At 35.2% G+C, this 16,786-nt stretch overlaps 1 protein-coding gene across 6 annotated transcripts in view; it reads right to left on the minus strand.

The window, feature by feature from the left end:
• ncam2b (neural cell adhesion molecule 2b) overlaps positions 1–13,909 on the minus strand; it is a 392,880-nt gene extending 378,971 nt beyond the window's left edge. For 2 of the 6 annotated variants that reach the window (XM_087265877.1, XM_087265880.1), the window contains exon 1: positions 13,737–13,909. In XM_087265877.1, the coding sequence (XP_087122003.1) occupies positions 13,737–13,788 (52 nt within the window). In that variant the 5' untranslated portion in view covers positions 13,789–13,909. 6 annotated transcript variants of the gene reach the window in all.
• Between the last annotated feature and the right edge of the window lie 2,877 nt (positions 13,910–16,786).

Consider the following 16,786-nt stretch of genomic DNA (forward strand, 5'->3'; position numbering starts at 1 on the left):
AATGTTGGTAAAATAATGTGTTGGTTTTATTCCACTACAGGCTACAATTGCTAAATTCTTTTGAATAGATGAATACATTTTTAAATAAAGATTCACTGGTCAGATGTGTTAGTAGCACAGTAAGGACAGCTGATGGTTACAATTGGGTAATGCCAAAAGAAAAGCATAATTTAAAATAAACAGATTTTCTATCGTTAATTAGTGTGGACGTAAATATATTTATTGTTATATTTATATATCTGGTTATCATGCTTGGAGTAAATGGACCTTTCGAAAAGTGATTTATATAAATAAAAAAGTTTTTTTTTTTTCCTCATGACTTCATAATGTATAACTTTTTATATTTTTTAACGTGTAACTTCTCCTTTTACCACAGTAAAGCTCAAAGTGTCTTCTTTCCAATGATACATAATAATTGTAGCTTACTGGAGTCAGGAACTGTTACTATTTAAAGTTATGTAGGTTTAAATCCCCAAAATTGAGTGCTGGCTAACAGGTTAAATTTTTTAATGTCTACTTTAATGCTTCAAAACTCTTCTCTGAAAGTAAAATGACAAAATATGAGTTAATGTATTCTTCATTCAGCATGACATATTTATGGACTTATACTAACCAGCACTTAACATTTGCAATATAAAATATTAGTGAGAAAATTCATCATACTAAATTTGATCACTAACAAGTGCCATACCCTTGTGCCAGACTCCCGCACCCTCGGGTAAAGTGCTTTCCCATTCCCTGTATCCATTTGACCCTTTTCTTTCTCTCATTGCTGGCCAGTTCAGAGCGCTAACAGGTGCCCTACCCAGCTAATTAACAGCGTGCGTCCCCGAGTGGCTTTGGGACGGCTCATTTGCACACGGTGGGAACCCTTTCTAATTGCATTTTCAGCAGGCTGATTAAAACCAAGCCATAAATCACTTAGTGCAGCTGACTTTGAATTGAGCCATCAGGCTTGGCAAAGTGAAAACAACACTAGTTTTCCACCCAGTATGGCGTCTGTCACAGGCACACAGACACAAAGCCAGTGCTAGAGCTCTGTTGTAGAGTTTTGTAAGGACTGGGTCTTTGTGATACCGACACATCATAGAAAGCAAAAATCATCTCTTGTTGCCCACTTTGTAGATTTAATTAAAGAGGGATCTAATGGCATTGATTCAGTTGAGGCTTTTGCACTCGTGGAGATAAAGAGAAGGGAAAAGCGAGGGAGAGTGGACAGGGGGGCCATCAGATACCTCTTACTCTTTACACAGTCTGTGTAATGAAGCGGTCTGTCCAGATCCATTGTTAATGAGCAGAAATCCCTGGTGCCAAACTTTCAGTCTGTGTGGACCCATGCTGTATATAAAGGTTCTCCAGCTTTATTTATGTATTCATGCGTGTTGCATCCTGAAAGTCATTACTCACTGGTATTACAATTAGGGTTGGGTCGATAGACGATGCCATCGTCCACTGCCGAGCATTGCGATACCCTACTGCTAGGATCCTACCGCTATCTACTCATTGGTCTCTTGAATCTATCAGGTAACGTGACACAGCATTAGTAAACTGCTTCTATCTTTTGCTTTCATGTGTGTACTTAGTAATTTTTGTGAAAACCTCAGAAACTGTTGGTTGCTTACTGTTGGTTGTACCTTTTTACCAACCAAGTTTATTGACGCCATTATAACAACACAGATCACTCTGCCTATTCATGCGAGAGTCCAACGGAAAAAGTGACTGACAGGTGTAATCTGTGTGTAACTTATCTTTATTTATTTATGATTTGGTTATGAGTAAAACAAAGACCATGCGAGTCAGGTAGTTGAATTTGTTATGAAGTAATTAATTATTCATAAATGATTAATTCACCACCGTCTACAACCATGATGCCATCATCCATAGCAATGTTTCACATTAGACATTGTATGATGCCAAATTGGTCACCATCGCCCAAACCTAATTACAATATCAGAAGGATAAGTCTTGCTTTTGTGCAAATATTCTACTATAAAACGACAGTACAGTTCTACAGTAATTTTTGTGCAATTCTTATTTTTTTTTTAGCATGGCAAAACAGCTACAACTGGAATGTCAACATTTAATAATGCAAATATGATTAGACCAAAAAAATTTAATTACTAGAGAAATAAAACTGACATTTAGGGTCCTATCTTACAACTGGCACAATAAGGTGCAAAACGTGTTTGGCGTGATTTGTAGCTATTTTCAAACCAGAACAACGTTAATAATCATGTTTTGTGCCACGTTGTTTAAATAGCAAATCCATTTGTGCCACTTTGTGGACTCTTGGGTGTGCTGGTCTAAAAAGGAGGTGTGTTAAGGTGCATTGTTGGCACATTGCTATTTTGAGAAACTGAAATATATTGCACCACTGACCAACTGAAATCTGGTCTAAATTTTAGCACAAAGTACGTTAGTTGTGCGACTTAAACGCGTACAAATTGCTTAATACACACAGGATGTACAGCAATACATAAATATCTTAATTCATTCGTTCATTTTCTTTTCGGCTTAGTCGCGTTATTAATCCGGGGTAGCCACAGCAGAATGAACCGCCAACTTCTCCAGCACGTTTTTACGCAGCGGATGCCCTTCCAGCCGCAAACCATCTCTGAAAAAAACAAATATCTTTACATGTGAAAAAAAAAGAATTAAAATGTTACAAAAAATATTATTTTCAACATAAATAAAAACAAACAACTACCTCCATGCATTCTTCATGTCGGGGGGCTGTTTCCAGTTTATTTATGATTATTTGCATTTGTAAAATTTAATTATTTTTAGTATTCTTAATTATATGCATATGTACATTTGTTTTTTTTTTACAAAAACTAGCTTAGATTTGTCCTCCTGTCGAAATTTGGACACGTATGCATCACTATATGGGGCATTAGAATAGGATGTGTTTAATTATAACTTTGTTTTTTGACCACACTTCGTTTTTATTGTTCATTTATTCGTTTGCTGGAAATTATAACTGAATTTAGATATAGTTTTGAAACAAATCTTTGCACTTAACAAAGGAAATTAAATATGTAGGCTAATCGATGTCTTTAGTGGAGTGAGTTTTCATAATTTCCTTTCTCCACGAAAATAAAGGAGTAAACAGTAAAAGTAAACTAAAGAGAAAGTAAAGAGGCCGCAGGGGCTAGATCGTTAAAAAAAGTGCCCTTTAAAACAGAAGTGGCCAAAACTGGAGAACTTATCTGTAATAATCTTTGCATAATAAGTAATAGCAGATGATTATTTACCATTGGCAATCAAATAGTTTAATAAACAATTATTTCAATATGCATTAATCTAACCATTATTCAAAAAAATAAATCACTGCATCATTGATTGTTCCACTGACTTGTGCCGTTTATTCAGCTTTTGCTTTCAGTTATACATATTCTAAGTAATAAAAACAAGGTAATCAGTGTGTTTATTTGATAATCAGTGAGAAAATCAGTGTGTTTATTTTGTAATTAAGAGGCAAGTGCAAACACATTTTTACATATTCATCTAAACTTTGCTCTCTGCGGTGATGGCACTGAAAGTAGACCCCAAAGAAAAAAACAACAACAAAAGAAGTATGTGTAGTGAGTTGAGACATTTACACATAACAGCAATTTTTATTTGTGTAAAACATTAGCTAACAAAAAAGCTACAGTGCCTTACTGGTCAAACAATGCTGTTGCAGACCGTTACATTGGGTCATATATGACATAAGAGTCTATTTAGCTAAATTTGTGTGGGTAATCAAGTATTTGAGTTGAATACAGATCAAAACAGAAATTACTTACGTTTTTGAACTGAATTCAAATTTCATAAACAAAAATGCTCTTATCAATCAAACAAATTTAGACAGGTTACTTGTTGAGTAACTTATGTAAGCTTTCAGCATAAATTTGAAGATTCCAGATTTTAAATCCTGCCCTATATGAAATTCTATAACCAAAAACAGCAGCTGTGCATCTGGGGAAATTGTATTGAATTTTCTTTTGATTTCACTGGAACTCAGGGTTGGCCATGGATGAGATAAAATTCCACTCTTTACATATTAAATCAAAATAGTGAGACATAAAATAGCAGCTTGAACAATGACAATTTTTAAACACACACGCACATACAATCGAAATGACCATGTTTGAATCCAAACCAATAACAGATGGCATAACAAATATAAGAGAAGCTTGAGTTTCTGTAAAGTTGCTTTGAAACAACGTGCATCATGAAAAACACTATATAAGTAAATATGACTTGACACTAATGGAATAAACAGTCTCTCTGACTTGGCATCAATGAAGCAATGGGAACAAAATCAACCATAGAAAATGACATGCTTAGTGCCAATAGAGATGCACTGCCAGGTAACTGTCTGTATCCTGAACAAAGATGCTGTAGGCAAAAATTTCATTAATATAATGAGTCCATATCACAAGTTTAGCATTTCTGTACATCACTTTGCAAAAACTGTTAAAGTTGTTGTAACTGACAACTGTTAAAGTAGTACCACCATATTACAATGCTGAGAAGACATTAAGAATAAAAGAAACATCCATCAGATAAACACAGTCAAGCTCTCCATAACGCATTCAGAAACACAGCCAACATTACTAAAAGCAGCCCTATTCCCATAGACAAACTGATTCGTAGCTACATTAATCATTAAAGCAACAACTGTCACATGATATGACTTATCTGTGCTTTAAATAATGATCCTCTGTGTGCGGCACCGCACAGACAGTGGCTGGCCATGAAAGCTTTCATCACAGTGATGAAATGTTCTTCGGTTGTACTGTGGCAGCAGGGCCAAACAGAGCTTTAATCATTCATTTACTTCTCTACGGAAATACATATCATATTTACTCCTTAAAAGCAGCTATCGATGTTTGTCTCGAATGTCACTGCAGAAGTTCTTAAATTCAGGGCCACGCAAATATGTTTAGAGGTCACTTTGCAATGTCAAACTGCATTAACACTGAAGGCGCACAGAGACCTGACTCTGGTTATAATTATATAGAGTTTAAGAATGAACATAGACTCGATAATGTCTTCTGCATATCTATGTCAGAAGCTAAAAATATTCCATATCACAATGGCTTCAGGCAAAATATATATCTATACACATATACATATTATATCAAGTATCAGAGCTTCTTTAACAACACATACTCATGCCTCACAGAAACTTGGGCTGTATTACGTTTAGCAGTGATGGTCGGTTGCAGGTTGATATGGGAACGGTTCAAAATCCTCCCAACGGTCCTCATTATTGCCATTGTTTGGAGCTATAAGCCATAGCAGCCCAGAAAAAGAGTCCCAAGCTGGCTGCAGCTCATTTTACAACATTTCAGGAGACATATTTTCATAACTCACACGTTCTTTTCATTCAGTTCTCCTGGTCTTTCTCTCTTTATCACTCACACGCTGTTCCAGGAGATAGACTGGCACCTCTTAAAAAGGTTAAGCAGCGCTTTCGAGTTTCAGGAGGATAATGCAAGCTGATTGCTGAACACACTTACCACAATGCAATTCTATTGCAGAAAATGAATCCTAATGCTGCAGGTTCAAAGTAGACATGTGGTTAGAGGTTGCGTGCTTAAATGTCTGCATAAAATGCTACATAAGAATACAGCACACAGATTTGCACCATCTTCCGCAGTCACAAGTTAATTTTAAACGTCCCTGTGGTGAGACAAATTAAATTTTAAAAAGTACTAAATGTTCCTCGTCAGCTTTCAAATAATATGAACTCACAAAATCCTAAAAATGAGCATTAGCAATGAAATAGAACAGCAATTAACATTTAACTACCCAAAAGCCTTTTTTTAGTGCCTACATATTTGCATTTATTTGACTTAAATTTGTCACAGAAATTGTGGCATTTGTTTAAACACCCACCAAAAATTTAAAAAAGGTGTTGTCTGTAAGTTTTGCCTATTCCAAAGCAAAAAATAAATAAATAAATAATAAATAAATAAATGAAAAAAAATTTAAAAAAACATATTATGCTTGCAGATATTCAAGAATGCTAGGTAAGCATTCTTGTTTATCTACAAAGAATGCTAAAGTCAGTTATTCTATTTTGATAATGTGTTATGTGTCGGAGTGTCTGTCTTTGTTTTGGTTTAATACCAGTTTAGCCAATTATATTTCAGCACTCCAGGTTGCCTTGATGGAAAACATTATATTTCATTTATTCAGTCATGAAGGCCTCCAAATGATGCGTCCATGTCCAAAATGTGTCCTCAGGTGAATAGTAGCAGCCCCGTAATGAGATGCAAATTCAGATTTCCACATAGGTGGTTATTAGCAAATAATATAAACGTTACGAATGTAAACATTAGGTGAGCAGGTTACATTGTAACATTGTAACCTAACAACACGTGACAAGATTTGCAGTGCACTCCAACAAAATGGTAAGCTTCATACTCTATTTAATACATATTAAACCTCTTTAACATTATTAAATGTACATGTCTAATCACCAATATTTGTTGGCTTGCATTGAGTCACAGTTCTAAAGTTCCATTTCAAACTATTTATTTTATTTTGAATATCTGAGGTGAACTATCTGCTGCTGCTTTTAGTAGTATGTCAATAAATGTTATGTAAAATGGCATTCAAACTCACATTATTAGCATTTAACACTGAATAAAGCACATGAGGTGTACCTAAGGTGATCATTGTCAGTTTTCTGTTGTTCAGCTGCAAGAAATAGAAGCAGTTTCTAAAATATACATTCTTGGTAATATACATTGGTTTGGACAAAAACTCCTTTTAATAGGGAAAATATTTCTTCTATAACGTGCCATTGCTTTTATTTACACTACGTAATATGCTTTACATTAACACTGTTTAAATCAGCCTTTGGCTCGATAGTCAGGCTTGCTCCTGTTGGTGTCAATCTGGCAACCTACGCTTGCATGCGTTTTGAACCAGACATGCAATACCTTATTCAACTACTTGATGTCAAACTTACATACTTGCATACCTTTAATGAAGTTGGAGGGTCAAACATGCAAAAGCCTCTAAATCAGGGGTGTCCAAACTCTATCCTAGAGGCCTGGTGTCCTGTATAGTTTTGCTTCAACTTCCTCCAACACACCTACCTGAAAGTTTTTAGCATACCTAGAAAGAGCTTGATTAGCTGGCTCAGGTGTGTCTAATTGAGGTTGGAACTAAAATGTGCAGGCCAATGGCCTTCCAGGGCTGCTGTCGCAACATTCAGGTGGATGCTGCACACTGGTGGTGAATGAGGAGAATCCCACCCTTGTGTAAAGTGCTTTGAGTGCCCAGAAAAGCGTTATATAAATGTAAGGAATTATTATTATTGTTATTGCTGGACTGAGTTTGAACACCCCTGATCTGAACAAACAAATAAACAGCTTTTTACATAGATATCTGAGTGGAACAAACTATAAAAAAAAGAAAATTAAGGTTTGGACTTAACCTATCCTTTGGTAATTGGGTGGAGGCAGATCTGAATACTGTACAAGCTTCTTGATGATGACAACACTTTGTCTTTGACCCGTAAGCGTTTTCCATTATCTCCCAAGAAGACTGTAGACATGAAAGATGTTTTCTTATACGGTCACAATGTAATTGTAGAGTGGATAAAAGGAGCTCCAAATGTAAGTTTGCAGCTGATTGTAAGAAAGAATGATTGGAGAATTCCAGCAGGTCACCAAAGAAGTGTCTTTCACAGAAAATTTGGGTAATTAAATTGGAATTAAAAATGACAAAAAAAGAAGCACGCAGATCACTCCTTCACAAAAACACCAATAAATGCATTTAGAAAATCGGCTAATTTCAATGTCTTGCGTTAAAAAGATCAGCTCCACATTTCAAAGGAAACATTTTCTCCCTGTCTCTAGTCATAATCCTTTCTAAATGTTTAACGCAGGCAGTGGGTGGTTTGATTTGGTATAACTGTCACATAGTGTAACACTCTCGTAGTGGTAAAGGATATGAATATACGAGACCCTAAGCCTTATAGCCTTGCTCGGCCTATGCTCATTTTTTATTCTCTAACTTTTTATGGTCTCAATTCATCACTGTCCTCTAATCTAAATGTGGTGTACACTTGTGAAGAGGGTGTTTGCTGCCAACACTGTGCTGTTGGGGGGAAAAAAGCAGTGGACTGCTCTCCAGAGTCTCTTTCCTCTCGTATCTGACCACTAGAACCAATTATCTCCAAAATGTCCCAGCCTGAGAAACAAGCTATTGCTTGAATGCATTGGTGGTCTCAGATTCAAACGCACTTAATGTTACAGCTGTAGAAAGCATTGAGCAAAGTAAAATACAAGGCTATTGTACCACATGTGCATACTGTAAAGCCCTTGCAAGATCATTCAAGAATCACTGGTCTACCAAATCAATATCATTCAGAGACTCTATTGAAATCTTGATCCTTCATAAATGCTAACTGATGAGTTCACTCTGCCTGAATATTCAATATGTACTGCACATACATACATTAAACAATAATATGGCTATATAAATACTACAAGGACAAAAAGATCAACCATGTTGACTGTCAATATTTTCACTGAAGGTTGAATGAAATAAAAAAGGCAGGTTTTAATAGGATGGTAGGCATCTATAGAACAAAAGAGAGAGAACTGCTATTAAAATGAACATCATTTCACTAACAGTGAAATTGCGCTCTATTCTATGGAGCAGCATGCTGACTCTTAATACTTTTTAAATTGATTTTCATATAGAACTCCCGCGGGGGGCAATTCCATTTCCATACGAGCTTGTGTGGCACTCTATTCACTCAATTAATCGCATAATACGATCAATTTCTGCACCAACAGAAGTCACACACCAGCGTTTTCTCATAAGAACAGCTTAGTGTTTTAGGCTTTTTATAGCATGCTCGAAGCTCTGTTACGTAGTGTAAAAATCACCGAAAACATGACTGTGAAAATATAAAAAGAAATGGCAGCATTTCTGATATCTCATCCCTGGAGCCACAGGAGGGCTAAAGCGAAACCCGAGGATTTTACAAGTTTGCCCAGAGCTGGTGATACTGCAAACTGCAGAACCCTGTAATTGTCTTTGAGAGTAAATGCAAGTAGACGAGAACTCCTATAATTGGAATTAACAGCAGGCATATATCTTTAAAAATTCATGCTGTTTTTGACAGTGTACAAATTAAGATGTGTTAAAAAGTATATTCAGACATTCCTTTTGGATCTTCAGATGTTTAAATACAGTAAAACTAATATGATTCACTGTGTTTTAAGACAAATACGATTGCATCAATCAACAAATCCATAAATCAATTGAAAACATGAATAAAAAAGTAGAAGTTTTAAACTGTCGATGCAAACTTATCACTGCTTAATGGTTAAAATTGGTTGGTGCAACTAACTTTAGAACATCTATTTTCTGTTTTTGCCATTTTAATTGTATTTCATACTTGTGATAATACAGAACATTTTTCAGCAACCAGTCTTTAATCCAGTCTTGAGGGTCTTATAAATCTTCAGAAAGCCTCATAAATTGCTGATTTGGTTGTCGAAAACACTTGTCAACAAAAATATTGGAACCATTTGAACTGCTTAATGTGTTTGTTGAAACCATGATACTTTCTTCAGCATTCTTTGATAAATAAATATTCTCAAAACACAAACGGAAATCTTCATAAAACATTATCGATGCCTTACACTTAGATGACAAAGCAACTGTTATTAATATTCTGAAGTGAACGCTGTGACACTTACATTAGAAAATCTCAAAAGCACCATGATTCATTGCTCCTTCCCTTCTTCTAGTGACTTTAATTCTGTTTATACTTGTCTAAACATATTTCAATCCCTTAACTCTCACAGAATGTTTTCTGCTATATAATCAAGATATTATTTACCATGTTAACCAAACAGTTTTCCTCATGAATGCCTGGTGACTTTTATTATCTTTGCGAGAACATTTAGTCCCTACAATGATAAGCAAATCCTTCATTCAACTCATCTACAACCACCACATCCAACAGAAATACCCTCAGTGAGGATGTAACAATGTTCTAATCACCACTACACATTCACACACACACACATTTCCAAGGCATAAATCTATTAATGCTCCACTGTTCGCATTCATTTGGAGATTTGGAAGAATCCGTTCATTATAGCACTTAACACCTCAAAGGACTGTGTCCACTGAGAGCAGAACTGCACACAATTTATCATCAGGAGCTTCAATGAAGCCACACACACACACACTGCTATGAGCCAACCTACAATAACAAAGACCTGAGAGCCAAGAGTAGAAGTACTAATGGATATCAGCACAGCAAATTGCTCACACTCTCTGAAGACAACCCAAAAAAACCTGTGAACAAAAAAAAAAAACAAGACAGAAGACATGTGTTTTTAAGCCTAAGAAACATATACCTATTAAAATACCTATTTAAAAAAATACATAACAAATAAAAATCCCAGATTACTTAGCAACAGACCTTTAGCTTTGCACCTTCGAACCAACAGGTGTTGTGCAGCACTGAACTTCATGAAAACGTAAGTTAAATTAGCTTAACTGACATCATGTTCATTCCAATGAGCCTATATAATCAAGGGATTTTACTAATGATAAACTAATGAGCATGCCAAGAATCAGTGCAACTGTCAGTCATAAAAAAACTTCCTATGACAACAAGAGAAGCATTAATTAAGGGATGAAAATGTACTCAATATTTACTCGCCCACACATGGTTTCAAACCATTATGAGTTTCTTTATTCGGTAGAAAACTAGAGAATGTATTTTGAAGAAAGCTGAAAACCTGTAACCTCTGACTTCCATAGTAGGAAAAATAAATATGGATGTCAATGGTTACAGGTTTTCATTTTAGCGAGAATTATCCCTGTAAGGCTTTGAAATGCTTTGCTTATGCTTAAAGAGTGATCATGCTTGCAAAACATGTGGCTCTTATTAAAAGCAGTTGGTGTACAGTTTATTGATGTATTCTTAATAAAATTCTTAATAAATAAAAGTGTTAATACCCAACACAGCATTGCTGGAGGCAAAACATAGTTCATTACTTAAAAAGTAGCAGTGAGGGTTTTAATTAACATCTGTGTTTTGAGTCTTCCGAACTAGTTCACCAAAAGATTAATAGAGGCACTCTTTTAAGCATCTTATTGCGGCATTGACTGAGTCATTGAGTCATTCAAGGACTGTTTACATTTACAACAATTTGTAGAAAAAAATAGTAACCAAAGGTTATTAATTTTCAAAGAGAGTTTCATAAGTGGCTAAAGTCAATTAACTGTATGCATAAGAGCGGCAACACATTGTGACTACTGGTGGGAGTCCAGCAAGTGATTCAGCACATTTGATTGAGCTAAATACATGGCAAATTAAGACCAACTAATGCCAACATACATTTGTTGGCATACCAACAATACAATATGGTTGCATTTAATTGCTGCTACAAGATACAGTAGTCTACATTTTCAAATATGTGTTATCAGTTCATTTCTTTACATCGATATTTCATTAAAAAATAGTCCCTTTGAGCCTTTCAGCAAAACACAAACTTCAGAAAATGGGTTTTCAAAGATTTGGAATGCAATAATGTTATTCTGTCAATGTAAACAATATGTGATTTCATAAAAGCAGTGACATTATACACATGCATATTACATATTCAGTCTACCAGAATGCACTTGACAAACGAAACAACAGTTGCAAAAGCAATAGAGGTTAAAGTTGGCTTTATATTCACACATTTCTCCTAAATAATATCATTTCAGAAAATAATTATTAGCAAGTTCCAAATAATCAAATCATATTATATCAGCCAATGACTATCAAAGTACAAACATTGTTTACTGTAAAATAAATAGTGATAATATTGTTTTGATGTCTTACACGTGATTACAGACTGAATATTTAAAGTGTTAAACAATATAGGGAGCATAACACAATTTGTCCCTAGTCAAATGTGTGAATGTAAACCAACTTTACCTCAATGCAAAAACAACAAGGCCACGTGTGCTCAGGTCTATGTTGCTTCTATAAAAAGCTCCTGGCCTGTGCATAAATACAGTGTTTTCATGTATTTCACAAATTTGAGTGAACAAGAATTCAAAAAAAGTTCAGTAAAATTGTTCCATTTTTTGAACATAGTCGCCACATAAATATTTCGCTATTTGCTTTTCCATAAATAATTCTTTTGATGAGAGAAATAGGTCAATAGCTTCAGTTGGGACTAAATATGAACAGTCAACAACTGTTATACACACACACACACACACACACACACACACACACACACTCACAAAATATGCAGAGTAAAGACTGGTTAATGAAATGCAACATTTAACAAAATACAAATGGAATGGTAGTCTATAAATTAATGCTGCAAATCATCATTTACAACTGTCTTGTTTGCCATGCCAATACATTTCCACATTACAGCACAGTGACTCCAATTTAAAATCTAATTTAAAAAAAAATAATGAAAGAGTAAGTGAACTTGGCCATGCATTTTTGTGGAACTCAACACCCTTGTGTTTTGTGTTTCAACACCCTTGTGCCCTTGCTCTAAAAATAACCCCAAATTAAAACTAAAATCAATCAAGCCACAGTCAACAGCATTAAGGAGATCTCCAACAAATAATGGCATTTCTGTCAAGAAGTCTAGAGCCTAGTATAAAAACTGTGACAAGTGGTTAATAAGATGATCCCAAATGAAATGTACACATTAACTGTCAGCTTGTTGGAATTCACACAATCGTTTGTTTATCTGTTGACTAGCATGCCAACTGTGTTAACTGACTCAAACCTGCACCGTGTAAACAAAGTTGAGTGAAGAAGACTAACCATCATTCAGATGCGAAGAATGCTCTTCCATTCGACAATATCCCACTAGATTAATTCAATTTCTGTCCTGGCACACACTGCCAATGCTTGTTAATGGTGGTCGCGCTTCTAAATGGGTTAATATGTAGCGCTCTACCCCCACCTGCCGTCGCGTGAGATGCACCAGCCACTAAAACACATATTGCACTCCTCACAAGACTTTGGCAGCTGATGTTCAAGTTCAAAGATGCGGTTGAGTCATTTGAGCTGTGTTTTGAACTATATGCAATAAGTGACATTTATGATTGGCTCTTAAAATACAAAAGCGGCACCACAAATTCTTTATTTTGGTTAGGTCAAGCACATATAAAATGTCAAATCGGCCAATTAAAATGACAACATAATAAAATTAAAACTGCAAAGTTAAAGTACGTAATTTATTAGGCTATATTCATAAAAATCAAATATATAAAAACAATATACACTCAGAAACGCACTTACATTATAGGAATGCATATAAAACAGCATTTTCTCATAGGTAAATTGCGATGCAAAGCATGCCACACACGTACATTTAGAAAAGTTACTTTTAGTCATATTTTTGCGATCAAATGCAATCTTCCACTAAACCAAGCAAACGCTAGATCTCCTCCAGCCCACCTCGTCCACAAGAATCCTCAAGCCCCACATGACTCTGTGATAACAAGTGCAAACACCGAGGCTTTGCACTGTTAATAAAAGGTAAGCTTAATCTATCAAAAGAAATGTTTTCTCCAAAGGGACGTGCCCAAACTGCAAAGCAGCACACAACAAATCCGCCCCGCTCCTCGTACGTCCCCCTCATTCAGATAGACCCCTTCAGCGCAATACTGCCTGAGAGCAAGTCCATTTTCTCACACTTCTCATTTTCATGCTCACGATCTCGCATAAATACCTTGACTGCCACCGACGAGCAATCCGAGGAAACAGAGGACGGTCCGAATCATTTTGAGCGGGTCCTGGTGGACAGCGGCCAGTGCGCGAAGTGAGTTGAATGGACGCTGGACGCTGGTTGTCTGTGCTCTCCGCGCGTGTCAGTCGCAGGCGCGCGCTCGCTCACTGTCTGCTCAGACGGGATCTGTTGAGGAGCTGATGTGAGCAGAGCTTCAATGCAGCAGCACTCTTTCAAATGCGCCCAACCAGCCCAACCTACCAGCAGCAGTGCATCGCGCCAGGTAGAAACCAATGCCCATCATCTGTTCAGTCATAGGTATTGATTCTTCAGCCGCCTCACAGAAACAGTCTAAAGACAAGACAGATATAGCTAGCCTATATTTTTCCTTTCACACTTATAACCTGCAGTTAATACATTTCTAAATTTTTTATCAAATTGAGAAACAAAACTAAAATATTTTCTGATTTCTTGGTCAGTATGCAACATTCAGATTTTTTTTTGTTTGTTTTGAATTTGTTTAAGGAGAATCTCAAATAAATATAACTATCCATCCATCCATCCATCCATCCATCCATCCATCCATCCATCCATCCATCCATCCATCCATCCATCCATCCATCCATCGATCTATCTATCTATCTATCTATCTATCTATCTATCTATCTATCTATCTATCTATCTATCTATCTATCTATCTATCTATCTATCTATCTATCTATCTATCTATCTATCTATCTATCTATCTATCTATCTGTATATATGTCTGTCTGTCTGTCTGTCTGTCTGTCTGTCTATCTGTCATTTGAAGGCTGAGTAAATAAGCTTTTCATTGATTTGTGTTTTTTTAGGATAGAACCTCAATCTTTCGCATAGATTACTAAATCTGCAACTGAAGATAAAAAAAAAATAATCTATGTAAATACTGAGAAAATCAATGTTAACAATGCACAGATTACAGTTTTTTTCAGTCACTTTGCTGTATTTCTCACAACACTATTTACATTTGCACAACAATTAATGCATTTCCCATAAAAATTAGTACAAACTGCAAAACCAGCTGATAACCTGCAAAAGCGCATCACATACTCAAAATGGATAGTTCATTCCTCAAAAGCAAGTATTCATGTCAATCAAAGTATCAGCATCATTAAAATTAAAAGTCCTGACACCATTGTTTATGAACAAGATAGTCAAATATCTTTGTCATGTGTTCATTATGACAATTTACTCTCTACATTTTTTCAATGCAAAAAAAGTCAGATTTTGGTGACACTTCCTGAAAATGCACTAGACATCACTATATACTATTTGCACAGCCAATTGAAAACTACAGTAAAGTTGGACATCACTGCATTTAGTGAGGTATCTGAGTACAAGACACTGAATATGCATGTTTCACATTTTTACTGCATTTGCTCTTTACAATCCTAATTTATTCACAGCATTGTGGAAAAGAATAAATACACCCTTATTAACAACAAACATAAACTCCCTTTAGGTTGAACTGTGCACAACTGTAAACAATATTGCAGTACATATCGGAACTGAACCTGCAACATAAACAGGTCTGTAAATCATTCATCAAATTGTTCAATTTTAAAGCCATTTTTAGGAAAATACAGTTTGAATTTTTTTTTTTTTTATAAAGTTTGCTTGACGTTCAACATTTGTGTATGTAATGACTCAGGTAATGAAATGAGGCCTGCTAGTTTTATCTGGAATGACTATTCAGCATTTACAAGTTTAGTTAATTTTGACTGACATGACATAAGCAGATGATAATGTTATAAATAGACGAGAGTTGAATGAAAGCAAAAGATGCATGTTCGAAAGCATTTGCAATTTTCTGAAAGGAATGAGAAACTGCTACTAGGATGTGCACCAATGACTAATTGATTTGAGAAATGCATGACCTGTTGTGCAAATGTAAATAGTGTTGTGAGAAATGTACCAAAGCGACTGCGAAAAACTGTAAGTTCATAGCAATGCATATTACAAATTAAAAGTTCAGTTTATATATATTTGTGGATGGAAATTGACTAAATGTTTTCATAAATGACAAGCATTACCAAATATTCTAATGATCATTGGCATAAAAGAATAAAAAAACATTTATACTCAAGACTCATAAAGTGTATTTCTACGAGCTTGGTATTTCCAAAAGTATACCCATGTAACATAAGACTGCTTGTGGTCCAGGGTCACATGTATTGTCAGAAAAGTTTCTACAGTAAGTACAATACAATACATGTGATTTCATTCATATAAAAACATATTATTATTATTATTATTATTATTATTATTATTTAAAGATACGTTGAGATTTAATAATTCTTTTACAAGAGCGTCCTGGCCAAGATAAGGCAGTATACATGTCACATGGCTCTAACAGACAACAACAACAACAAAAAAACAATTAGTTAACAAGAATCACACATTGACAAACAAACTATTCAAAACACCTACAAGCCTGTTTAAATTTATAACTCCTTTAAACTCTTTTTTTTAAAGCATGTAGTGAAATCAATTCTTTAAATTGCAATTTTGTTTGTAGATTATTCTATGCAAAAGGTGCTGCCTATTTAAAAACCATATTTTCCCATCTCAGTCCTCACTTTAGAAGACAGCAATGAATAAATATCCTGTGACTGAAGGCCATAGCTAAGGACAGGGTTTTTTTTAACAAATGTAATTCAGGATATATGATGGAAGTAGGGGAGTGCGGGGTACAAATTAAGGTAAAATTAGGGTAAAATGTAACATGAAATTTTAAGGTATTTGCTCAGGGTTAACCATGGCATGCTTCTGAGATTTTCAGCATAGTGTTAGCAGACGTCTTCCTGTCAATTATTAAAACTGATCGGCAAAATTTGGGGGAGAAACACATCACAAACCATTTTGCAGCAGAAAAGTTTTTTTTATTATAGTCTATATATATATATATATTTTTTTTTTATCTGTGAAAGTGTGTTGTTAAAGTCTTATATTGTTGTGATTAGAGTCTTAAATGGTGGAACCATTTTGAAAGATGTAAAATGTACAGTACACAG

Source organism: Danio rerio, chromosome 9 (genome assembly GCF_052040795.2).
Source record: "Danio rerio strain M-AB ecotype USA chromosome 9, GRCz13ab, whole genome shotgun sequence".
NCBI classification, from domain to species: domain Eukaryota; kingdom Metazoa; phylum Chordata; class Actinopteri; order Cypriniformes; family Danionidae; genus Danio; species Danio rerio.